Raw genomic sequence first — 26,694 nt, forward strand, 5'->3', positions numbered from 1 at the left:
TTTTTATTAATGAAGAAATATTAATTCTAATTAAAAAAAAGGTTTTCTCACCATTAAAATAAAACTTACGATTAAAGAATAAAATAGCATAACGTCAAATATTATTTAATCAAAAATTATTTCGATAAAATTGTTCAAAGTATACAAGAAGAGAGAGAATAAAAAGGGAATTAGGAAACTTTCGATTTTTATACTTCCGACAAAAGAAAATCTCGAGTTTATTTACCTTCGCACCAGTGATAAAAATAATTTGCTCGCAAAATAATTGGTAAAAAGTGAAGGAAAGAAAAAAAAAATAAAGACGAAAGATATAGAGATGAGTGTGACAGGAGAAAAACGCACGTGCGGGAAGAGAGGAAGGAGAAACCGACGTGCGACAGAGAAGGCAAGTCCAGTAAATACGCGATAATCGTCGTAATCGTCCGTGATCGAGGCACACGCGATCCGTCCAGCGTCCAGCCAGCACTCGGCACTCACTCACATACGCGGGGTATAGAAGTTCACGTATTCCATCCATTCCATGAGATGACGAGATTACGAGGGGGCGGAGGGCGGAAAGAGAGCGAGTCGCCTCGCGAGCGACACGACACAACACGAGCATCGCGACTGCCATCTTGATCGTGACGCGCAACTCAGAGGTCGTGGGCTCCACCAGTGACGAAGCAACTGGAGTTTTGACGTGGCTGCTACGTACCTGCCCGACTGCCCACTCCGATTGCAGCAAACTTGGTGACGAGAAATACGTAACTGGTAAGTACCCCAGCTGGAGAATAATAACAATCGGGCATGGACCAGCGCGCACGGGCTCGAGGTTCGCGCGCGACGAAACCGTACGTAGACCCGCGCCTGGTCCGGCCAAGCGTTTCTGCTTTTACTCCCGTACGCGTCCGCGATCCGCGTTTACGTCTGCTGCGCGCGGAGATACCGTGAAATATGGCGCCCCGTGGAGAAACGCGCACGTATTTCTCGTCAAGAGGCTGAACGGAGGGGTTACGCCAGCGACTCTTTCGATCAGCGATCCGTCCCCGTGCGGATCGTCGCAGAGAATTCGCGCCTCCCGGGGATTAGACGTGCGGAGGAGGATTCATTTTTCTTCCGCGTTTTTTCCCCCGTCCGTCATTCCGCGATTCGTCATTTCCATCTCGCTACTCGGAGCGGAGCGCCGATCCAGTCGAATGTGTTTATTGTTCTCTCGCCCGTATTTTATTTTTAGATCCGCTTATGTAAATGACGCAGTAAGCATCGTCGGGAACTCGCCGTTGGCGGCAAATTCGAATTCGCGTTTGGTTTCTATTTATTTTCCTGACGACCCTCGCGAAGATTCGACAACAAATATGCGTACGGATTAATTTAGAACAATGTCACATTAAGTTTGCCAACTAACAAATTCTCTATTATATCAGAAATATATATAAATTATATAAATGTTATATATTTGTGTGTATATACTTATATAAAATTTTATGTTCTATATTAATACACATATTTTCAACACATGTGGATTTCTTTATAACTTTACGTGTCACAGATGTGTATACTAGTACTGAATTTTTTACTCATATTGCAGAGCTCGCGAGGTAGCCGGGCTATGGAAAGTATGGTCGAGGAAAATGGATCAGCTGTCGATCCGTTATCCACGGGTTCCCAGAGCGGTGATGCTGCCCCAGCGATTGCAACTTCGGTACAATCTCTCGATAGAACGCATCAGCAGCAAACTCACCACCTGGTAGCTTCTACCAGCATTGTGCAACTGACACTACCTTCGTCAGGAACAACACAGGTATACAGGAGACTCTCCTGTGTATCTATGTCCAATAATTTGCTTTCTTTCTATTATGAAGCATGCATACGTCATTTATTTTGTCCCTTGATTTTGATTATTTCTATAACATAAGTACCATTAGGTATTTGATCTTGCATAATGCTGGTTGTATCTTAGAAGATTACAAAAGAATTATTCCTTAAGACTTTTTATTCTTAGATTGTAAGATATTGTAGGGAATAGTTTTTATGAATGTAACATTCTAAAAGATATACATTATCCATATATGTTTGAAGTTTTAAATATTGCAATTATTTTTATATTATACAACAAATGACATGTGTACATTATTCCTTTTTATTATAGCCAATTTGTACATATACATGTTTAAGGAATAATGATCATGTGTATCTATATGTGTATCTAGAAGTATAGTTTTAATGATGTAGCTCAATGTAACCTTTTGTAATACTTGACATTTGTGTGACCTTTATGTAGGTGCAATCAGTCATACAACCCAATCAACAATCTGTAATACAAACCGCGACGAATATACAGCCTGTTGCCATCTCTAAAGGAAACGTTATTCTGGTTAGCAAACCTAATTCTGTCATACAAACTGCACAGGGGAGTTTGCAGACACTTCAGGTAAAATTTGTTACATATATCAATTTCTTGTAATATATATTGTGCCCCAGATTTATTTAGATAGATATTAGTATGTGTGGATACAATTATATCTTGTGTATGTGAAAGAGCATTTAAACAATTTGATGAAACATTATAAAATAATTAATATAGTCTGTCATTTGTGTTAAGGTGGTTGAAACCGGTAGCGACGACAGTTTCTCAGATGAAGACTCACCTAAGAAGAGAAATATTCTTACAAGACGACCATCTTATAGGAAGATTCTCAACGATTTAGGCGGAGGAGAGATTACAGGTAAGATAATATTTCATTAAAAAAAAAATGCTCTTCAACATATAAGATGTGACAGAAACTGATGCAAAATCGAGAAGAATTTCGTAATTTGCCTTTTGCGGAATGTCGTGGATACAAACTGTAAAAGAACTATTAAAGATCAATAATTACATTCGCGTCTTTTACTTGATCATGTAAGACGCGAGTGCATGTCAGTTCATACAAATCAATAATATGAATATATATAGATACAAATTGATAAATAATATAGTAACTTGCATACTCTTGTATATATATTTTAAAGCGATGTAAATTTAAAAAATTTCAAGCATAAGGATATCTAGCATTAGTTTAAGTGCTTTTTTCTCTTTTAATCATTCATTATGTGTTAATATATATGTATATATATGCTGTTACTAACAGCTCTGTAGTATAATGAATATTTTATATATTAAAGTTCTTAAACACACTCCAGTAATTTAAATTGTAAATAGTGAGCTTTTTCAAGATATATTATAGAATTTTATATAATATTAAAAAATATATAATTATGTATTTTATATTGCATGTATAAGAGAAGTATGCCATACCAAGCTTGTACTATGTACAATATATTTATATATTGCAAATAGTAAATTGTTAATTTTGAAAATAGAATTAGAACGTGGAATTAAGAATTTTGATAAATTTGTGCATAAATTGCTCCTCTGACTTAAATCACTTTGTTTATTGACAAAACTAATCGAAAAAATTTAAGAAACATTGAAAAAGGTAAAACCCTATATCTCGAATAATAAAGGAAATCGGATAAAGGAAGGAAATTGTTTTTGGTTTGGAAAAAATAATTTCTGAATACTTTTCACCGGCAAATACATTTTTGTCCATCACTATAGATACACTATGGAGTACCACTATAATTATTAGTTCGAAATTTATATTTTTTAATTAATTTCTAACGTATGCAGAATATATTAGAAGGTAAGATCAAATGACATAAATATTACAAATAAAAATGTCGATTTTTGATGAATGAAAAGAACAGTATTTATAAATAAAATAAAATTCTAAACACTATTATATATATATATATATATATATATATATATATATATATAATATACAGCATCAAACATAAATAAACGTTTTTCTAATTTTATTTATTAAATAAATTATTTAGAATAATCTTTTTGCATGAAACATAAATCTAAAGTGTCATTCTCTCTTGATATATCTTGTATATACTGTTGTCATAATTTATGCAGTAATAAAATACATTAACATATGTAATTATACAAAATTGTTTTCATAGAATGTACTTTAAATTATATGTTGAATGATCATTTAAATTATAATTATAATATAAATTGATTATTATATCAATATAAATTATTTCTGTATATATAAAATTTAATCATAAAATTGAATTTCGTATACATAAATTATTCCCAATAATCAAAGTATTTTAATTTTTTTTTTGTATGAGCTGACTGCACACAGCGCAATGATAAATATACAGCTATAATCAACAGCCAGGAAAGAAATAGTTCAATAAATCACGATTATTATAACAAATTCTTATTTTGTTCTTTTCATTTATCGCTGTGATAAAAAAACTTTACTCTCTAAATGCATAAATGCTCTCTTGCAAATCTAAAATATCTATCCCATGCAATCCAAAAATCTGTTAAAGTATCTGATTTGGTGCTCTGGAAAAAAAGAAAAAAAGCGGTACATTCTACATAAAATGACGTACATATATTAGCAGTACCGGTTACGAGCTAATGGGGGTTTGGATTGATTCGGTGTTACAGACGGTCGTTTGCCCCCCTTAGAATCATCTTCCGAGTGTGATTCTAACGTGGACAGTGAAGTGTCTTCCCATTCGCTCCATTACCAAACAGGTTGGTTACTTTATCTTCCTTTTACATATCTTTCCTGGCTGTATTTACATTCCACAGGCTGTCTGTATATATTATACATATATATATATATATGTATATATATATATATATATATATATATATATATATATATATATATGTATATATGTATATGTAGTTCTTTGTATTTTTCTGCATACTAAAGGAGATGATGTTAGAGGGGTACTTTAAAAAAAGAAACAGAAACAAAACGAATTAAATTAAGAGATGCACACTCTCTCACATTTACAATTGTCTTCCATCCCTGTGTGTACTGCCTAATACGTGATATATCATTTTTCATGATACTCGCTTGGTGTGGCATTCTTGCTTAGCTGGGATGATGTCTCGATATACTTATCATTCAAAATCATGCGGGGGAAAAAGCGCTAATAAATTTTAAAAGATTACTTTTTAAATGAGATATTAAAGATGCAATAAGAGAAAGTATCATATCATCGCATATAAAATCTTTTTCAAGCGCATTATCATTTTTTCAGCATTGCATTATTGTGACGCGCGACATATTGTCACTTACAAGTTAATTTTCTTACATGCGTTATATATCTCCGTTATAATTTGTTTTACAGTAATTCCTGCCGGTACTATTCAAATTGCGACCCAAGGGGAGGGAGTTCCGGGGCTTCACACATTAACTATGAGCAACGCGGCGACAGCGGGTGGAGCTATAGTGCAGTATGCACAGGGCCAGGATACTCAATTTTTTGTCCCAGGTGTGCTTTTGCATCATTTCCAAGATATTAGAAAGTTTTGTTTTATTTCTTGATTCTTTGCTTTTATAACACAATATTGTATTATTTTATTGTAATAGTACAATTGAAATAATACATTATTGTAATTTCTCTTTTTTTCAGCGCAATAATTAATTAATATAATTAATATATAAAGATGTAATATATTATTGGATTAATATATCGATCATACATATACATAATATAAATTATATTACATAATATAAATTTCACGATATAGTTTGACATGTTGTTCAAGCTGTATTCTTTTGATAAATGCGATAGTAATTCTTATTGAACATAATAAGCAGTTTAGTAAAAAAAAAATCATAAAATTTTGATGCGCGTAACATAAAAATTTGGAAAGTGCAGTCTCTCACAATGTTCCAGCTTACACAGGTCATGGAGTTGTAGTGGAAGATGCGGCGCGAAAGAGGGAATTAAGGTTGCTTAAGAACAGGTAAGCGATAAAAACAAAAACTTTTTTGTTCACATATCGAACATATTTGAAGAAATCTTACATTATGAAAATATCTTTTTTGACAATAAAAAATATTCTTACCTCTATATATTTTGTGTTTAGGGAGGCGGCACGTGAATGTAGAAGAAAGAAGAAGGAATATATAAAGTGCTTAGAGAATCGTGTTGCGGTATTGGAGAACAGGAATCAGACGTTAATCGACGAACTGAAATCATTAAAAGAACTATATCAGCGGAAAACCGACTGAGATTGGTATATGAAGTTTATGCAACAGTGTATCAAAACTATTATCCAGGCGAAGAATCTGTACATGTCTTGTTTGTGTACATTATCCTAAATGTTACTAGGGGTAAGTGATGGTGATGTACATGCATTCTTATAGATAAGCGTTTCTCTGTAACATACTGTATTTAAGTAACGAATATGAAGGCTTGTGAAACTTGCTATTACTAAAGCGGGAAGCCAAAGTTATATGAGACACGGAGGCAGCAAACATGTAGGCAATATTTGGTATATCAATCTCTATTTTTTGGATAAATATAATAGCTTATTCTGTATAAGCTTATTCGGAATCTACATATTGGACGAAATTTCGATTTCATAGTCTCGAATATTTGGATCACAGTAATAACTTTTAACTGGCGTATTCATGTTTGTTTAGTACTCACTGTTTACTGCCCGTTTGTATCAGATAAAGACGTGCCTTGCTTCATCGAGATACATTTTTCACAATTTATTTTATGCTAAAAATCAGCTATTTAATGAGCATAATAAAATTTAAAAGCGTCTCTTTTCAATAGGAATATTTGTGGAAATTGTACCATGGAAAGTGCGAAAGCAAGACACGTTTTCTTCTACTATTGAAACGGGTTTTTAAGACAAGATCTGTGTTTTAAAGTAATGAAACCATTTATATGTTGGTTTCATAAAAAATTGGGAAGCATGCAATGCAACGCTGGAAAAGATTCGCTTCTAAGCTTATTTTAAAATTGAATATTCCATGAATCTTGACATCGTACATAGAAAATTATAAGAGTAGTTACATGATAATGAAATTTGAAAGCGGTATAAGAAAAAGAAAGAAAAAAAAAAGAAAAAAAACGCATCTCTCCAATTTTCATGTCTGCATCGCTTTTCCGTTTGTTGTATAAATACGCGTACACAGAGCGATATTATATCGCTTTTTATAATTAGTAAAATAATTTCTATTTTGCGTCTCGTCAAAATGCCCCGTTCATCAAATGCTGGACAACACAACACTTGTAAAATATGAATGTAATATACATCAGGAGTGCCTTGAAGATTTATGTATACTTGCGGTATATATATACATATGATTGCTGCAACAAAAGAAAGCAACGCGCAATATATGTATATGTATGTATATACGTATGAGAAAAATATGTTGTAGGTAAATATGGGTAGATATATATATATATATATATGATATTTTTAAAGTATATTAATATAGTTTTATGTATACTTGACACATACATATACACACACACGTACACATACATATGCAACTCTATCGCGAGAATTGTATTATTTTTTGGAAATTTGCGTTTCCGCATAATCTCATCGTTGTCGAATCGAAACAAATTACTGACACAATCGAAATTTCGCGCAATGTATTGTGAATAATATGCGTGATTCTATTATGAAAAAATAACGTTAAAAACCGAAATAAAGAACATAATTTTTTTAACAAAACTCGTTGCAATTGATGACGTAGCGTATACATTTTATTGTTAGTTATTTTATTAATAATTTTAAATTCACATATGATACATGTGTTATCAGAAATTATATTATATTATCATATTATTTCCAATGCATACGAAATTATATTATATTATCATATTATTTCCAATGCATATGAAGAGAATATTATTTATACTAAAATAATTGGAGAATTTGTATTATGCTGGATGCAATCGTTTAGAGTTTCGTATTTTACCGATTCATTATTATTCGTAGTTTTATAACACATACTGAACATTGTCAATTTATGAAACATTGCTTAAGAAAAGAAAGAAAAAACAAAACTAAAGAATCATTAGAGATAATAAATGTGCCGTATCCTTTACTTGTGCATTTTATTACTGCAATTGCAGTTATCAATTTTTTGACACTTGTTATTAGAGTGCCTTCTTTTACATTTTTTAAAAATTCTGTTAATTTTAAATAATCCTTATTAATTTATCAAAACAAATGATTACCATTACAGAAATCTTATGCATATATATTTAAATAATCATCTCTGTTTCTACTTCCTATACATGATTTGAATAATTGTTTAACTTACATCTTTTGATTTTAATTCTACAATGTGTTTTTTATAAGTATCAATCTAAATGTATTTTTTCTTTACAATAAATTTATTTTTTTACAAAGATAAGGTTTTTTTTACAAGATTAGTTTAGAGAAAGTATGGGTATATATTTTAACATTTATTAAACAAATACAATAGATGTATATAATGCGTTGATTTACAGAAATTATCTAATAATTGTTATATGAATATATGAAATAATGAGACAAACTTTTTAATAATCTATTTACTTTTTAATGTTTTTACAAATCTTTTTTCAAAAAGTCCTACATTCAAATGTATTTGCTTATTGCATTTATTATGTTACATTTAGAATATAAAATTCAATTCATTCATCAAAAAACATGTATAAATCTTCCATAATTTTTAAGATTTTATTATATAGCAAATAAGTATATTCAATAAATAGATCTTTCACAATTTCTTGTAATGATGTAGTCTCATTAATTTTAATATTCCTATATATTTTACAGACATATATTCCTTTATATATTACATATGCACATATACTTACAATAATCACTAAAGCTCTGCTTATTTTTATTTACGTAGATCCTTTTATGATTTCTATGTGTCCTGCAAAATTATGATAAGTTAGTTACAATTTCAAAATCAATATTTTTTTTATAAAAAAATTTTTAATTTACTCAGATGGTAGTGCATGTTGAAATAATCATAATGGGATAAAAGTTTATAAAACATTTTATCCTATTATCTCATACATAATATTTCATCATATTATTTATGTATTAAAAACATGTAATTTATATATAATAAGAAATAATGATCTCACCTGTTTGCACTGCAGAATTTATGTCAAAGTGCATCATATATAATTCTGAAAAGAAAAAATAACAGTTTATATATTAGCTCAAATTCCATCTTGCTAAATATATAAATATATATATAATATTTCAGTTGGTAGTGCATGTATGAATAATCATATAATTTCATACTTGACAAAATCATCATATTTAGCTCAACACAAAAAAATGCATTTTCTTATAGGAAATCACTCCTTTTTATTTTAAATCACAAATATTATAATAATACATTTTGAATTTAATTATTTAAACTGAATTCTATCGCAAAAAAGCATATATGTTAAAATAAAACAATTAATTGCAGAGGAAGCACGTGTCTTATAAAGAGGTTACAGCGAGTTTAATTATTTCGATGAACTATTTCTTACATCCCATTATTTTAAAAAATAATATGACTGTCAATTAACAAGAAATTAACGATCACCGAAATCTTTTATTAATAGAATGTATTAATTTTTTTAGCTCTCTTACCTAACACGAAACTCGATCCTCCCTCGTGCTCATCCGCGAAAAGAATCCCTTGTTGCAACATGGCCGATTGTAGGTTGCAACAAGCATAGACAACAAAAGCCATAGAAGCCATCAGCTATCGGACAAAAGGAGCCAATCAATTGACAGCTTTTCCGTAAGAGCCAAATTTTGATTGGCTGGCGCTTATTTGCGCGCGCGCGCAAGAACCAATAGAAAACGTCAAAATATCCTTCACCTTCACTTCCGCGTCAGGCATTTTTCGAGTCAGATGCATCGTGTCTAGATGTTTACACGTGATTGTTGGTTGATCGTGGACAAACGATAAACGGATTATCACTTATGTACACATTTGCATTCAGATTGTAGTGAGATTGACTAACCCTGTAGAATATGTGACTAATGATTCATCTTAGTTATTCGTAATCACTCGTAATAAGTAGCTTGAATCAGCTCGAATGACAGAGTGCAAAAGAGCATACATTTGTCAAACTGACGCATTGATTCTGCCAAGTTTGTCGATCAGATATTGAATAATTTTAAAACATTTTCTAAGAGTTTACTCGGTTTTTTTATTGTATCATTCGTGAAAATTTATGCTTTTTTTTAAACAAACTTCTGTTTTTCGAAAAAAATTTTTGAGCAAGTGTGACTAAAATCACAATTGCAATCGGTGAAAAGAAACCAAGCAATATGGATAGCTTCTATGAATACAGTCTCTTATTATTGTGCGCGTATGTTCGATGAAAAACTTATGCGAACGAACGTTTTATCGTGTTCAAAAAATCAGGATTTGTTTCTGGGATCTTTATAATCGACTATAGTGTTCACCTAGTTTTGAGATCTACACTTGTGTGCCAATAGTTGGCACATGCAATGGGACAAACAGAATTTTCTATATAAAGGTAGTAGTAATATATTTACATTTAATTTTCATGCTAAAATGAGTAAAAATTTTTAATATATTTGACTATAAACATGATACTTTTCTTCTTATGCCAAGATTAGAATATGAACTTTTTACTTTCTATATTTTCATCGGATCAGCAAGAATTCTTAATAATTTCATGTATTATTTACTGAACCATGTATTATATTACTTCACTGATACAATAATTATGCAAAGAAAATAACGGATGTATAAATTTTAATTGCATCTTTTGTACTCCAAATTGTATGAAAAGTATAGTTAAAATAAATAGTCTTAATTGAAAACAAATGTTTCAAGTTGAGATCGTATATATAAAAGTTTAAAACAATATTTTTTATAATGAGATATCTCATTTCAAATATCAATAGTTTATCAATATATTTTTTTATATAGATTTAGAGATATATCAATAAAAAGTTTAGATCTGCAATGTTCTGTAATATTGTACAATAAAGAATAATTTGTAGAACATTGTAAGTTCAATATTATTGCCATTAAACTCATGTTTAATACATAAAAATAATAAAAATAAGTGCTATTTGCATATTGTATCTGTATTTGCAATATAAATATCATTAAATATACTTAAAAAATTAATATTCTATTCTATCTATATATTTTTTTGAGGACCTGTAAAGAGAGATGTATTAAAAAATTATTTTAGTTATTTTATTTCTAATAATAAAAATATACTCGATTATATATTTATATTTTATCAAATATCTCAAGTGAAATTTTATCTCTTTTACATTATTTTTGTTTTATGTAATTACAATACAGTATTTCTCTTTAATTTAGTACTTATTGTTAGTGTGATAATTCAAAGATTATAATAATTTTTTTTAACTTATATTATATTATCTTATTATCTAATCTTTAAAATGTATATTATTTATATTTTTTTTAATTGTGAGTTCTTTTTTATTTCCAGCTAATTCAAAATAAAAGCAAAATGTCTCAAACAACTACTATTGAAACCCTTACTATAACCAGACCACTTAAGGTAAGTTAAAAATTTAATTGTGCATAAGCAAATTATGCATATCTTTTTCTTATTATGCAAAGATTTTAACTATTATATATATGTATTAATTTTTTTATAGCTTGTATTCATTACTCAGAGCTAAACTTCATGTAATTGATCGCTTTTTTCTTACTTTTTTTGCACGATTTTATAGAATAATCCAAAATTCTGGATCTTGCAAATAAATGTGTAAATTATTTTTATCAAAAATTTTTTAATTTTAACATTGCCATATTAATTGTTACTTTGTTAATTTTGATATTAAATTAAACGATCCAAAAACGATTGAAAAATTCGACAGATTCTCATTGATCTAACTTGCAATTGTTCCACAGAATACATATTTAATATTATGAATATATCCTATTAATTAATATTATAATTAATCATAATCAATCCCTTTCGAGGACTGAATAATAATCGCAAATTTCTCAAAATTGTGACTCGATAATATTCAGAATCGTATTTAGTATTTAAAAAAACTGGAAAGTTGTTATTATTTTTATTATTTTTCTTGTGTACAATAAATTATTTATAGTTCAACAAAATGAATAGGTTCATGGGACAAAAATAGAAAAAAAAATAGGTAGAAAGAGAAAGATACATAATAAGCAGATAGAGAGAGGGAAGATAAAAAAAACTATAACTGGAAAAAAGGCAAAGAGAGAATATATCCTATTAATTAATATTACAATTAATCATAATATTACAATTGATACAATAATAAATCTCTTTCTAGGACTGAATAATCGCAAATTTCTCAAAATTGTATTATTGAAAAAAAAAACTGTGGAAAGTTATTATTTTTATTATTTTTTTTGTGCGTAAAAAATTATTTATAGTTCAACGAAATGAGAAGGTTCACGAAACAAAAATAGAAAAAATAGAGAAAGATACATAGTAAGAGAGAGAGAGAGGAAAGATAAAAAAAAAAACAAAGTGGAAAAAAGGGCAGAGAGAAAAGAAAGCAGGAGAGTGCAGAGATTGGCACTCGCGCGCACTGCGCCGCGACCTTTAATGGGCGCTGATGGGCGCAGCCTCCCTGGAACTTGGAATCCGCGAATTGCTTCCTCCCAATCCCCAGTTCTCGCGGAGAGTGTGTTCTCGGTTTTGAGAGACGCGGTTTCCACTCTCTCTCTTTCTTTCTCTTTTCATCTCTACACCTCTTCCCCTTTATTCTTGTTTTTTTTTTCGCGTATTGCATATTATCGCGAGAATAATTATTAAAAATATCTGTCCGTTCGGCGCGTTGACGCCAACCGAACACTGCCATTGTGGATCTGTCATTCCGTCCGCTCTCCGAAAAAAAGAGGAAAAAAAAGAGAAGGAAAATAGTTCGCGCCGAGGGTTGCCCTCGTCCGATAATACTGCAGACCAGCCGCGATGAAAGCCGTTGACCCGCGCGCCCGTTAATCAACCCTCTCTTCCTTCTCCCCTTCTCCTCCCCCTACTATGCGAAATCACAATCACGATCGTCGCGCGAAACCCTCGGTGTACGTTGTTTTACGACCCGCGGCGTATCTCGGTGCTGCTTGAGGAGATTTCGCGACTCTCCGTCTCTTTCTCTCTCTTTCGACGCAGCGTCTATCTGTCAAACGTGAAACGTCAAAAAAAAAAAAAAAATTGGTGGAGGACGATGTCTTGCGAACGCCGCTCCGCAATGATGTCGATCGCTCGTCTTTAAGAGTCTCTATCTCTTTCGCGATCTAGACTTGAGAAGTTGCACTGTTCGTCGTGAGTGTTTTTACACTTGGATTGTGAGTTCGGGAAAATAAAATGATTATGTATACGGTCGCGGAAGATCACATGGGCGATAACGAGATCGCGCAGGTATCATCCGCAAGAAAACCAAATTTTCTTTGTTTCTCAAGTCTTTCTCAAGGTATTTATTGTATCACAATTGTGAGACGATGATGCTCAGTGGTGATACAATGAGTTATCTTGATAATCGTATGATTAATTTCCTCTGACACTTGTCAATCTTTACAGGTAATTGCATTTATATGTGGTATCATTGTGGTGTTGCTGATGATAATGGGTCTGGCATCGACTGACTGGCTAATGGCTCTGGGATGGAGACAGGGCTTGTTCGCTCATTGTATCGAAGAGGGTGCTCCAACGCCACTTCCCTTTAACATGCCCGATCCTCCGGGATGTTATCCTGCAAGAGACACAGGTAATGATTAGTCATTTTATTACTAAATGGAATCAGAAATAAGAAATAATAAATTATAAATTATTATTTCATTATATTACAGCTTACATAAAAGCAGCTGCAGCCTTATGTGTAGTTTGCCTTCTAACAGACATTGCTGCAACAATTCTCACTGGTCTAGGTTTACGTACACAGGACCACAGAGACAAGCACAAATATTATAGATTTGCAGTGTTTTGTATGGCTATTGCATGTGAGTATTGTATGAATTTATTTTTTTCTGTCTCCATTTTTGTATAATTATATATTTTATTCTGTTTCAGTGGTGTCTCTCTTGATAGCGCTGATCATATACCCCATATGTTTTGCAGCAGAACTGAATTTTGGTAAGGTTTCAATAATTCATTGTATGATTTTGATAGATAAAAAGAACGAATACATCGCAAATATATAATAATAATAATTTGTGAAATTATATAATAAAATACATAATTTTTAGGAAACCGAACCAATTGGGAATTTGGTTGGGCATATGGCGTTGGTTGGGGTGCAGTCATTTTTCTGGTTGGAGGAGCAGTACTGCTGTTATGCGAGAAGGAAAGCGAAGAAATTTATTACAAGGAAAAGAAGACTGTTCGTGATGATATAGGAAGTGGTGGTTCCATGATCGGTATGGGACATCACGGCGGACGAAGTGGAACGCAGCTAGCCTAGTGGCATTGCTCCCTGCCCGATGTTGTTCTCTAGGTGATTTATTTTATCTTTTTCTGCTCTCACAGTTCATACATGCGCATACGAAAAGACATACAAAGGCTTATAAGACAGGTTTCTTGATAGTGTTTTTGACTCTAATGCAAAGAAAACTATCCTTACAGATTCTCTGACAAAACACTTTCCTCAACCTTAATACTCAAATATGAAAACACATTAACAGGTTTATCATAATTATATATATGAGAGTAAAAATAAAAATAATCTTTTGCGAATTAATGTTTATATACATAAAAAGTAGAAAATTTTCGCATTTATTATTAAGTTCTAAGTTATAACAGAAAAAATTTACTATCGAGATCCAATATTAAACATTGATAAGAAAAAGAAGGACATTTGTTGAGAAACTTAAGAGACTTAAATAATCAAAGAATCTGTAAGTCAGTTTTTATTGTAGTTGGATATTTGAAGATATCTGGAATAGACATAATTTGAGTTTATTAGACGGATGTGTATTTGAGTTATTATCAGTTTGACATAAGATCATAATATCTCGTTAAAAAGAGTAACAAGCATTTTCATCTTCTCATTTTAGACTATTTCTTATTTATCAGTCACAACTTTTATACCAACAATTTCGGGACCATTATCAGCTTAATTCTGTTAATATATTTCCATATATTTTCTACATTTTGCATAATCTTGCACAATTTTATATACATGTGTATGTTTTTTTTACTGCGATTTATAATTGAAGGCTTATCTGCGACATATAATGTGAAAGCATATAATGCGTAAACGCTGCATTTATTGTCCAGAAACTAAATTAATAAGAATATCATACCGAGTCTCTGGGTATTATATACAAAACAATTCAAGCAGGAATTTTATGTTTTTTCTTCTTGCATAAATAACGAAGTATGTACACACATAACTGTTATCAATTAATTCACAAATAAACTTTATATTTTTTTATTTTGTTTTTATTTCATATTTTACTTTAATTAGAAGCGGTAAAAAAAAAATTTTCTTAAATTTATTTTTTAATAAATGAACAAGATTTATTATATCTAGGTGCACTAGATTTTCAAAAGACATTATTTGTCAAAATATCTTGACATATATATTCTTTTTTCTTTATGATATCAAAATTCGTCCAGTCTAAATATCTGTTCTCGCTCAAATAAATAGCGTCCCTTTCAATTTTATACTTAATATTTATAGCTGAGAGCTCCAAAGTTTAGAGACGCAAACAGATAAAAAGTTCTATTCTTTTTTAAATATAATTATTCTTTAATTTGAAATTTATTTACAATAGTATTTTAATTTAAAATAATACTATTGCATGTGCAAAAATGACCAAACATCAATAAAATTTTCAATTTGTAAAAAATCGAATTTTATCCTGACACACAGGACGCTATTTAGTACACATGTAACACAATTATATCTAAGTTAGCATTCTACAAATAATATCTTTTTTTATTCCTGCTGCACAATTCACTTTCTTCTACAATGATAAACATATCATATATTTTAATTAGTTTTATCAATTATATTTATACAGTATTATACTTATACAATATTATACTTATACAGGTTATTCCAGGAAAAATAAGATAGAATTTGTAAAGAAATGTTATTCAATTCTAAGTAAAAAAGTGATATAAATATATATAAATCTGACTTGAAAAATCATAATTTTAATGAAAAAAAGAAAAAATATAAAAATAGAGAAAGTCTATTACAATGAAAAAAATATGGAAATATAATAGTAGATTTATTCAGTAAAAAAATAATTGCGAAATTGTTGTATTAAACTATTGTTTCTTAGCAATTTATACTTTCAATATGTTGGGCAAGTAAACATTCTTTCCAATTTTCCAATGCATTAAAAGTATATCTAATAAACAAATCTATTTAAAAATACTCGAGTAATACCGTCCAATCAGAATATTTTTGCTGGAATTATCTGTACATTCAAAATTGAAATTTTTAATAATCAAAAACAAAATATTCATAAATTATTAGCTTATTAAATTAAAATTAAAATTTTTAAGTGAGTGACTGAAAAAAAGATACATATGTAAATTATATAAAACTTTATTATAAAAGAGCACTTAAACTTTGAGAAAAAATCCATTAAACGCATTTTTATCTTACTGAATATTCATGCGAAGGTAAATATAATTGAAAAGTTGCAATTATAATTGCTTTCTTTAAAATATTATGTAAGATAATTAAAATAAAATTTTTGCCTATGTATCTTTTTTCAGTTGCTATCTTGATTTTTTATTTTTATTGGAAAAAGAAATTCTCAAAAGATAATATATATATTATCTTTTTCAAATTTTTTGTAAATGTGGTATATTATATACTATATTACTAATAATTTATAATTTCTATGCATACACATATGTGCATCACACATACACATTCTTTTTTTTGCTATTCTTATTTTATCTTTTTTTATTTTATACATAATCTATGTATATTGCTAATATATACATATATAAGTATATATATTTATATATTGAAATCTACCACTTTTATTGCATGTTATAAATTTTTAATATGTATAGGGCACACATCCTGAGAAAGGAAATACAATTTACTTAATATATACTGTTTGATACAAATTTAAGCTAAAGAGAGCCCTATAATTTTAGTTTTATATTTTATTACTATAATGGTTGTAATGTTTCTTTGACTTGTAATAAGTAACTTTATTACAGACTGAGACAACTCTTTAAGTATTTATTGTTCAATATTAAAACGATGATGCATGGCTGGGATGATGTACAAGCCTCGTTTGAGCCGTAATAATGATTTACGAATGAAATTTCATTAATCAATTGAAAAAAAAAATATTCCTTGTGATAGAAAAATGGCTCGACTAAAGCTTATTCGTTGCACTATTATTGTGTATGCTGATCATCATCTTCATCCATTTCACATTGTCTGCATTAATTACATTGATTATGAAAAAAAGACTGTAGTAACGTGTATCGGAATGGACCTTGTGCAGCATGAAAGCGATCAATCTCTTTCAAACGCTTAACAGCAAAGTTCTAAACATTGTGAAGCGATGCATAGCGATGTTCATCGATTTTAGCGAATCTTGAACTTATTACCTCATGTATCTTTTAAGTTAATTATAAAGCACAAAACATTAAGTGTGGGATGAAACAGAGGCAGCTCGGGCAGATGTTATTTATTGCGTTGTTTACTGCATTAGATACGTGTACGTATATGTGTATATATATAGATATAATATAATATTTTATAACTATATGTAGTTTTTAGCATTATATACATAAACGCAAATATGTAATAGTCGAATGTGTGCAGTTTGCAATGAATACGGTCTATGTTAATGCATTGAATTCGTCATCGGTTGGTATCGACTTACAATTGAGCCACTTAGAAGTCTGTTTGATCAATTTCACTTTTTATAAATTTGTTTAAATAGCATATAATGAGTGCTATAATACTAAAATTAAGAAATTTACAAAAAGTGAAATAGATCAGTTTGAAGTTCTTTTCAGAGAGAAAGAGAGAGGCTCAATTACACAGTATAATTTCTATATACTTCAAAAGAAATAACGCATGCAAAAGTATTTGTATGCAAAATTTTGAGCCTTTTTGGTTGATACAGTTAAGAGAGAAAAAAAGACGAAAGAAACTCGAAAGACTATTAAGAATTGAGTACAATGTTGTTATATTATATTCCGCTTATAAAGTAGATTTTATATTCTTTAACTGCTTAATCCCCCTTTTTACTGCCGTAGTACTCCATTATATAAGAAACACTATTGCGATATAAGGAACTAGTAAGAAATTACAAAGTGTACGTAATAAATTTGTGATTTCTATATATCATGTGCACATAACACATAAGACAATCTGTTATGTCAGTCTTGTGTATGCTGACTATGTAATTCTGTCGTTTATTTGCAAAAAAAGGGAAAAGCAACGCGATAATAAAAGTATATTAATTAGAAATATATTAATACATAATTATATAATATATTAATATTTAAAAATAAAAATATATATATATTATCTATAATGAAACATATCCAAATATACGTTTTAATAAAATTAAGTAATCGTAGATTAAAAATATTTAAGATTTTCGAAATAAGTTTTTCCACATGATTAATGATGTATGTGACATGTGGGTGTAAGTTTACGTATATTGAATGTTTTTAATCGCGTCAGTGTTTGCAAATTTGCGACAGAATCGCAATCGCTATGTAGTCATCAGATTTGCCATTTTCTACTCCATTTACTAGGCAATTTTTAGTTAAATAGGATTGTACAACAATATACGTAACATATATGTCATCGCTGACTTGTATTACACACAATTATTTAGGCGTTCAGCAACATTTTGTAAAGTATTTTAAAGCATATACATATCGCACTTATCATAATAGGTATATCGTTACATGTATAAGTATGGACATCGTAAATTGACATATTATTTATGCGCCATATTCCAATGTTAACGTATTGTATTGTACAAAGAATATAATATAACGTTAAAGCTGTAACTGTAAGTATACGAACATATCTCTCACTGTTAACGAGGCAAACATACCTCATCTGGTATATCTCTAATTTATTTAAAAAATTTTTTTTATCCAAATGAATTTTTTTTGTATTTTTAAAACAACTATTTTTTAAATATTTTTCTTAAAATTGATTTTTATTAGATTTTCAATTAATATACATTTCTTTTTATTTTATTAATATTATGTATTATATATATATTGCTCTTTTCAAGGTAACTTATATAAATGATTAATATTATTCAAGAGAAAGAGATATATGCAAAAGATTACATATGTGAAAGAGATATATGCAAAAGATTGCATATGTGAAAAAGTTCGAATTTTTATTTTAATCGTATGCAGATAAGATTATATTTCTTAAAATTTATTATAGATTCAACAATTTAATTCTTAAGTTTATTATTAATAAGATATAATATATTGTTATATTTATTTATATATAATATAATAGTATTATATAATATTATATAAATATATAATATCTAGTATTAGTATTATATTTATATAAATATTATACTATATAATATAAATAATAAAATAATATATAGTATTAATAAGATAAACCATTTTATTAGATTGAATATTCCTTTCCGAAAGTTCCCGCCGTTCGAGCGACCAATCCGATCGCCGAGCGCGTCCGCTGCGATTGGCGGATCCGGGAGGACACGCGGTCCCACGGCGACGTCGAGACGCGTGTCTTGTATGCGCGCGATCTCGACCGTTAGAAAATTGCGCCATTTTTTTCAGTTACCGAGTGAGTCGTGTTATTTGGCGGAAAGTAGCCGCGTAATTGAGAGCGTGCACACGCGAAACTTGTCTCTCGGCGGTGTTCCAGCGGTCGCGCGACCGGACGGAATAATCGGGTGCGTGTTGTGCGCGAAGTCCCCCGCAGGCGGCTCGTAGTCCACGTGCGCGGATCCACGAGAGCGTCGAAGGGCAGGCGGGATTAATCATCGATCGAAATAAACGAGGGGAAACGAAAACAAGGCGTCAGGCGTGGATCTGTCTGCCTCCGGAGGTCGTAAGTTGAAAGTTCGGCCCGCTCAACCCGGGTTTGTTTTCCAGTTAGGGATCGCGATCGAGGAAGCAAAATGTCCGTGGACACACTGAGCGACTCCGAGCTCCGAACGAAGCTGATGGAGTACGGTTACCCGGTGGGACCGGTGACGCAGACGACCCGCAAGATACTCGTGAAAAAATTAAAGAACCTCATCGAGATCCGCGGTGGAACGGGAGGAGGCTCCCGGCATTCCTTGGCCGCGAGGTGAGCGTCTTTTTTTTTCCCTTCAGTGAAGATGTGCCTCGAAGAAGAGTTTCGCACTTTTAGCTGTGTCATATTTATATACATTTCGCGCTCGACAAGTATGTGTTTGATATTTGTGGGAGAGAGAGGGAGAAGAAATCAGATACAATTTCGTCGAGTTTAAATTTCGCATATATTAGCACGTAATGTGACTCTTACGTTTATATTCGTGGATAGGTAAAATACGATTTTTTTCTCACGTTAGAAGTTATAATCTGTCTCGATATTAGATAGAAAAAATATATGTAACACAAAATTTGTGCCTTGTTTTGTTTATGAAATACGATACAAAGTTTTTTTATTTTGCATCAGTCGCTAATAAAATGATTGATTTAATTTAACTTTCTTGAAATTATTATATTGTTTAAGACGCACATCAATATTTTAAATAAAAATATTTTCTGTATCAGAAAAGCTCGTAAAGAGAATTTCAATGATAAGATAAATTCTGGAAATTTGCTCTTTATTTTCTATTAAGTAACAATATTTTTTAATGTTTTATGCGTATATATTTTATATTCGCATCTTCATCTAATATTTTCTTTATCTGTGTATTAGATATAGCAGCGATGACACTGATGATGACACAAACACTAATGTCATTAAGAAGAAAAAGAGTGCAAATTTGCGTCGACAAACACTAGCGAATCCTATGCCTCCACCTTCGATTATTCCCACTGATGCTACGAACGTAACAAAGAATCCAGTTAAGGAAAATCTATCACCACCACATTCAGAATTCAAGGATCCCAATGCAACAGATTTCGATAATTCAAACGTGACTTCTACGACTCGTGTAACAAAAACTTCATACAACAAATTTACCAAGACACAAAAATCGTCCTACGTGTCTGATGGTTTGGAAACTGGATCGGATTCAGATGCAGTGGAAGATACTGGAAGCCCTTATGGACGTTCATACGATAAGTACCTGTCCAATCCGAGTAGCAGATTGTCCGATCTTCGAGTACACGATCGTGGAACGTTTGATTATGAGCAAACGTCGAAAACTAGACCTGTTCATGTAACAAAGGACATCAAGTACAATGTTTCTCCTTTGAAGCCAAGTGTCTCTCCAATTCAGTTTACGAAAGAAGACATTAGTGGAAGAGATATTACAAATCAGAGAGGAGACCTTCTTGCAAACTATGAAACTCCATTTTTGTCAGAATTTACAAGAAGACTTAGTTCACGATCGCTGATAAATACACCATCGACATTGTCGAATTTAAAAAGTAAGCACATTTTTCTGTGTGATAAAATCTAATATACTTCAATATTAAAGTATTTGTTTCAAATTTAAAAATATTATACATCCAAAATTTAATTAAAAAGAAAAGAATTTTATAATTTGTATCATGTAAGAAAGATAACCTTGTAACAAACTTTGATCTTAGTTACTTCAAAACAGGTATAATTTATTGCTAATTATATACAAAATATTCTAAAATCACTAGATATTCTTATAACTATAATTTTATTAATTAATTTAATTTGTCTTTAAATTGGAAAAATATAACAAAAGATTATTATTTGTCATATAACTTTTAAAATATTATATATTCTTTGTAACTAATAAGTTTATAAAATTAAAATTCTATCAAATTCTATTAAATCTGAAATTAAAAGAAAAATATAAATTTATTATGTATATTTTTTCTGACACAATTAATTTGTTATTTTGGATCAAGTTACTAACAACATTATTGCTTGGTTTAAAATGTGGATAAATTTTAGTAATTATATTGTATATTATATAAATTATTGTGAGATACAAAATATAATATTGAGACAAAATTATTTATATGCTTTCTAATTTTGCAATTTTTTAAAATAATTTTATATTTAGATCCTACATTACGACATACTCTGTCATCTGGTCTACCGGAGGTAAAGGAAAGAGATTCGAATGGTCATTTTTCATCCTTAAGGACCATGTATTCGCCATCGAGTCAGCCGTCAAGGTATGCATAAATTATTATTTTATTTGAATTATTATAAGTAATATAATGTAGACAAACGCTGTTTAGTTCAAGACATAGCGCATCATCCGCCGATAGGGTTCGAGATATCATTAGTAGAGCGACTTACAAACCAACGACGAATACAAGGGAGGATGTACGAAACAATCAGAACATTGTATCAATGGGCCTTGTGGCAGTACTTGCCCTATTTTTTGTAGTCCTTGCAATAATATATTTGGGACTTGGTAATCGAGATGGGAAAGTTGAGACCCTTCCATCGATCGCATCGGGTAGGTATGGAGAGATTTAATTAAAAAAAAAAACAAAGAAATATACGTTTGCTTCTCATTAATAACAAAGTGCAAAGCGCACAATATTTACGCTCTTTTTAAAATCATTCTTAGCTTATAATGAAAAGTCGTGAATTATTGTATGACTCTTAATTATTACTAACGTTCAAGCTTATTGCTATTTCTACGAAATTAAAATAATTATCAAGGTTATATTAGATATGCAAAATCTTTTAAATATGTATTTTTCTTTCTCTATATTAATGTATAATAAATATCACATACTTCTTGAATTAATTTTGATATTTTATTTCCTTTTCCCGTTCTCTTATAGATTATATCTGTTACAATATATTTAAATTATTTGTGGATATATATTTTTTTAGACCGCAATATAATGCGCGTTTATGAAATTATATTTAAAATGTATTGAGAAGTTTAGAAAATTATTGATTTAAGTTAAGGTTGTTTAATTTTTTATAAAATTGATTGGGGGGTTTCAATCTTCGAATTCTTTATTATTCTGTCCAAAAAATTAATATGGTTTTCCTATATTGAATTTTTGTTTTGCAGCCAATTTTTTGACCGAAAAATTTTCTATTATCGTTTATCCAAATATTTGGATACTTTTTTTTTAACTTTGTGTAGAGTAATTTATCTAGCAATTGCAGCTTATCAAAATCTAGTGAATTTATTTGTATCATATACAGAAAAGAGAAATGAGAAAAGGTAGTTTTAAATATTATTATAAATGATAGTTTCTTTTTTAGATCAATTTTTTAAATTAAAGATTATAGTTATTTTTTGGATCAAAAATTTTATTGCTTGCAGAATACTATATACAATAGTTTGTCATTTGAAACATATGACAAATATTGTTATTTAATCAGTATTTTATAAAATCTATTCCTGATTTTTTCTATACTATATATACGACGTATCTATGTATATATATATATATATATATATATATATATATATTCATAATTTTAATATAATATATGTAATATTTATAATGTTATACTCCTATACTTATAGATAACAACATACCGCATTGTTTTGATGCTCCAAATCTTAAACAACCTGGGGTGAATTGCGTAATGAAGGAAAACGTAGAGTCTGTGTTGCAGCTAATAAGACGTCTGCATCCCATTTTAATGAAAAAGGCAGTGTCTAAAATATGTGAAAATTCAAATGAGAAACCGTATTTGATCGATAAAGATATTATAGAGATGTTTACGAGCGATAAAGTGGTGGGTTGAGAATTAAAAGTAAACTGTATTTAATGGCATAATAATTATTGATAATTATTTCTATTTCTTTTTCAGACCAGCCTTGAAGTGAAGGATGATCTGCATAGTGCACAAGTTTTAATCTTTAAAAATCCTAAATGGGATATCTCGCTTATTGATATAAATGACGATAATGGAGAAACTTTTAAAGAATTGGATGCTCTAGTATGTATATAATATGTTAAGTCATCCTATTATGTGCTCATATTATTAACAGATATTAAAGCATTTGCTCAATCGTTACAGGACGAAATATTGTTCGCTCGTCATAATGAAAAACTTGGAATGACAATACTAAATCCTGAGCTGCCAATGCAATGCCTTGTTAAAAACAAGCTTTTTACCATCTTTTCTTGTCTCCTTATAGCAGCAATCGGTAAAGTTCTAACAGACTGTTTATTTGAAAAAACTTATTGACTTTTATTATAAATTTCTTATATGCATTAATGAATGCTCAATATGTTGCATTATTTGTATATTTATAAGATTATTTATTGCTTGTAATGTGATCTGTATGTTATACATTAGTAAAATAGTTGCATCTTAAAACAATTTCATGTTTTGCTGGTATAATTTTTCGTATATCATAAATTGATATTGAATATGACAAAGCATTTCTTTCTTTAATCACAATCGTCATATACATAGCATAATCACATAGTGATCTATTAATATTTCAAAATTCAGTGATTAAATACATGATGTATAAATAAATAGGTGAAAAAAGAAATAAGTGCTATGTTACAAAATTGTTCACAAAATAGTTCACAAAATAACATATTTACAAGATATAGTCTGTATTAGAATACATAAAAATGTATATGTAAAAGATTTGTAATAGTGGCTATGCATCTTCAGTTTTATTAACAGGTATTGGGATCTATAAATCGTATCTTTGGTACCTAAAATACAAGAAATGTACAGAAAGAGAGGTATTTAAACTTGTTAGTGAAATCATAAGTATCGTTGAGACGCATCATCAAAATGCATCTGTGCAACCCGGTGGCGCGCAGGAAAGTTTTCTTGCTATAAATCATGTGCGAGACAATCTTATTCCACCAAAAGATCGCAAAAGGATGTCAAGTCTTTGGGAGAAGGCAGTGAAATTTTTAGATGAAAATGAATCTAGGTAAGATAATTCTCTTCTTATCACTGTTTTATATCACGTTTACCGCTTATGTTCGTAAGAAGTACATCAAAATAATATATATAATTCTGATCTTTAGAATTCGACGAGAAGTACAACAAGTAGCAGGAGAAGAGTTCCATGTATGGCGATGGTTGCCGAATAATACTTTAAATAAATCTCCCATGCAGAGCGCGACTTCGGGTAAAAAGCCAAAAGTCTGGCAAGGACAAGCATTCGAAACAATGGAGGGGTCGGTTAATAGTTTGACTTGTTCACCAACACCCTGCTTGAAAATCAGACATATGTTTGATCCAGATATGTAAGTGATAATAAAACATATATGTATAATACCTAAGAAAAATTGATAATTTGAACTTAAATAATTTTTTGTTACGATATAGTGAAACTGAAGATGATTGGGAGACAAGAGTACAGGATGCTATTTTGGAAAAATGCGGAGAGGGTGTAAAGATACTCCACATTCGCGTAGATATTGGTAGCCGTGAGGGTTGCGTTTATATGAAATGTATGTCGCAGAAAGATGCCGGTGAAGCTTATAGAGCGTTACACGGATGCTGGTTTGATGGTACGTCATAAGCTATAAGTTTATACTTTATTTTCTCTGTACTTTTAGCTTTTAAACAGGTATTGCCTACTAAAAATTACGTGAAATGGTCATCTATTACATATAAAATTTTCACATATTCAGATAATATTATTGTTATAAGTATATAGAACACTATAGCATAAAAATGTTAAAAATACATACGTATATTATAACTTGATATCTTAACACTTGCAATATCATACTTCTAATAAATTCTTTTTTTTTCCTTAGGTAAATTAGTGACTGTAAAGTACCTGAGATTAGAGCGTTATCATGAGCGATTTCCGGATGCCGCTCGCTGCATAACGCCTCTCAAACCAAGTAACAATCAACGATTATCCATGCAAGCGCATTATTGGCAGAGTCCTGCTGAAGCGAATTAACAGCTGGCGTTTTTGTTTGGAAAAAATATTGAATACAAGATTATGAGCTCTCATGTCTGATCCAACACATAATTACTTGCTGAGCAGAACTGACAGAACCTTTTTACTTTTTTGTTTCAAAATATAAAATATCTTAGCATAATAGAGCACAAATACATATTACAGGATTGAAAACGCTTCTATTTTATAAGAACATTTTTCTTTAATTCGCTAATTTGTGTATTATATACTACTTTATAATCTTTTAACATGAGGACAGAGAAAGTACGTGTTTTTAATAGTTGAGTAATAATAATAATAATTATAATATTATTAATAACAGTAAAATGTTAATATAATAATTAAATATACTTCTAAAAAACTGTAAAAATATATTTTAATCTGAGTTTTTTTTTAATATTTTCAAATAGCAATACATATGCAAATAAACATATCGCGTTTTTTATAAGCCTATCCAGATTGATCTGCAAAATTTGCATTAATTGTATAAACATATGCAAAGAAGATAATTATTTGATATAAAGAAGATTGCGATATATAGTGTTCTTTGTGATTGCTTGATTTTCTGTGTATATTATAATTACATCATCATACAAGGGTGAAAGTATTTTTAATAGCTTAAAGATACGATATTAATAAATTAATGCTCTTTTTTAATAATTACATAATTTTTTATGATATATATTGTAGAAATTTACAGTGTGATGAATATATAAAATTAAATAATTTTTTAAAAATAAAGTACAAAGTTAAATGATAAACAAAAATTGGAAAAATTAATTTTGTTTAAAGGGCAGTAAGAATTAAATAAAAAATCGTAGAAAAAAACATTGCAATAATCAAGGAATATTAGTATATCTCC

General features: G+C 29.9%; 3 protein-coding genes and 1 long non-coding RNA gene across 22 annotated transcripts; 3 read left to right on the forward strand and 1 right to left on the reverse strand.

The window, feature by feature from the left end:
* Positions 1-404: 404 nt before the first annotated feature.
* CrebB (Cyclic-AMP response element binding protein B) lies at positions 405-7,925 on the forward strand. Of its 12 annotated transcripts, none has more exons than XM_085480273.1 (8): positions 405-750; positions 1,568-1,780; positions 2,261-2,410; positions 2,582-2,705; positions 4,496-4,585; positions 5,194-5,337; positions 5,746-5,815; positions 5,939-7,925. In XM_085480273.1, exons 2-8 carry the CDS (start codon positions 1,589-1,591, stop codon positions 6,081-6,083), a joined length of 915 nt encoding a protein of 304 aa, XP_085336399.1. In that variant the 5' UTR covers positions 405-750; positions 1,568-1,588; the 3' UTR covers positions 6,084-7,925. The 12 variants fall into 12 exon arrangements, with proteins under 12 accessions (XP_085336399.1, XP_085336412.1, XP_085336414.1 ...); XM_085480286.1 differs by having other exon boundaries at positions 5,755-5,815; XM_085480288.1 differs by having other exon boundaries at positions 1,568-1,726.
* Positions 3,813-9,605, reverse strand: LOC114928440 (uncharacterized). Of its 4 annotated transcripts, none has more exons than XR_003819063.2 (5): positions 9,467-9,547; positions 8,965-9,009; positions 8,686-8,747; positions 5,918-6,041; positions 3,813-4,647 (listed from the first exon to the last, which is right to left on the reverse strand). It is a non-coding gene; the product is annotated as an uncharacterized LOC114928440 (long non-coding RNA). The 4 variants fall into 4 exon arrangements; XR_003819065.2 differs by lacking the exon at positions 3,813-4,647 and adding an exon at positions 4,687-4,789; XR_003819064.2 differs by lacking the exon at positions 3,813-4,647 and having other exon boundaries at positions 5,747-6,041; positions 9,467-9,605.
* A 117-nt stretch (positions 9,606-9,722) lies between these two features.
* LOC114928403 (transmembrane protein 47) lies at positions 9,723-18,843 on the forward strand. Of its 2 annotated transcripts, XM_029299557.2 has the most exons (6): positions 9,723-10,368; positions 11,326-11,397; positions 13,408-13,594; positions 13,677-13,826; positions 13,897-13,959; positions 14,073-18,843. In XM_029299557.2, the coding sequence occupies exons 2-6, from the start codon at positions 11,347-11,349 to the stop codon at positions 14,285-14,287; spliced, it is 666 nt and encodes a 221-aa protein (XP_029155390.1). In that variant the 5' UTR covers positions 9,723-10,368; positions 11,326-11,346; the 3' UTR covers positions 14,288-18,843. The 2 variants fall into 2 exon arrangements, with proteins under 2 accessions (XP_029155390.1, XP_029155389.1); XM_029299556.2 differs by lacking the exons at positions 9,723-10,368; positions 11,326-11,397 and adding an exon at positions 12,443-13,248.
* A 730-nt stretch (positions 18,844-19,573) lies between these two features.
* MAN1 (LEM domain-containing inner nuclear membrane protein MAN1) lies at positions 19,574-26,006 on the forward strand. Of its 4 annotated transcripts, none has more exons than XM_029299470.2 (11): positions 19,574-20,128; positions 20,726-21,402; positions 22,017-22,131; positions 22,183-22,421; positions 23,460-23,674; positions 23,750-23,878; positions 23,960-24,089; positions 24,584-24,842; positions 24,940-25,161; positions 25,244-25,428; positions 25,681-26,006. In XM_029299470.2, exons 1-11 carry the CDS (start codon positions 19,956-19,958, stop codon positions 25,830-25,832), a joined length of 2,496 nt encoding a protein of 831 aa, XP_029155303.1. In that variant the 5' UTR covers positions 19,574-19,955; the 3' UTR covers positions 25,833-26,006. The 4 variants fall into 4 exon arrangements, with proteins under 4 accessions (XP_029155303.1, XP_029155302.1, XP_029155304.1 ...); XM_029299469.2 differs by having other exon boundaries at positions 19,575-20,128; positions 24,572-24,842; XM_029299471.2 differs by having other exon boundaries at positions 19,575-20,128; positions 22,198-22,421; positions 24,572-24,842.
* The last annotated feature ends 688 nt before the right edge of the window (positions 26,007-26,694 follow it).

Source organism: Nylanderia fulva, unplaced genomic scaffold (assembly GCF_048542155.1).
Source record: "Nylanderia fulva isolate GAGA-0341 unplaced genomic scaffold, ASM4854215v1 Scaffold1, whole genome shotgun sequence".
Taxonomy (NCBI): Eukaryota; Metazoa; Arthropoda; class Insecta; order Hymenoptera; family Formicidae; genus Nylanderia; species Nylanderia fulva.

What these genes read in the sequence shown, in the direction of transcription:
- MAN1 (XM_029299469.2), top strand. Translation starts at nt 19,956, where the DNA reads ATGTCCGTGGACACACTGAGCGACTCCGAGCTCCGAACGAAGCTGATG. An exon ending in CCTTCCATCGATCGCATCGG is followed by an intron (nt 22,422 to 23,459) that starts GTAGGTATGGAG and finishes CTATACTTATAG; the next exon opens with ATAACAACATACCGCATTGT. An exon ending in TGTTTACGAGCGATAAAGTG is followed by an intron (nt 23,675 to 23,749) that starts GTGGGTTGAGAA and finishes TTTCTTTTTCAG; the next exon opens with ACCAGCCTTGAAGTGAAGGA.
- CrebB (XM_085480273.1), top strand. Translation starts at nt 1,589, where the DNA reads ATGGAAAGTATGGTCGAGGAAAATGGATCAGCTGTCGATCCGTTATCC. An exon ending in GGAGTTTGCAGACACTTCAG is followed by an intron (nt 2,411 to 2,581) that starts GTAAAATTTGTT and finishes ATTTGTGTTAAG; the next exon opens with GTGGTTGAAACCGGTAGCGA. An exon ending in TTAAGGTTGCTTAAGAACAG is followed by an intron (nt 5,816 to 5,938) that starts GTAAGCGATAAA and finishes TTTTGTGTTTAG; the next exon opens with GGAGGCGGCACGTGAATGTA.
- LOC114928403 (XM_029299556.2), top strand. Translation starts at nt 13,195, where the DNA reads ATGATTATGTATACGGTCGCGGAAGATCACATGGGCGATAACGAGATC. An exon ending in GCGATAACGAGATCGCGCAG is followed by an intron (nt 13,249 to 13,407) that starts GTATCATCCGCA and finishes CAATCTTTACAG; the next exon opens with GTAATTGCATTTATATGTGG. An exon ending in TGCAGCAGAACTGAATTTTG is followed by an intron (nt 13,960 to 14,072) that starts GTAAGGTTTCAA and finishes CATAATTTTTAG; the next exon opens with GAAACCGAACCAATTGGGAA.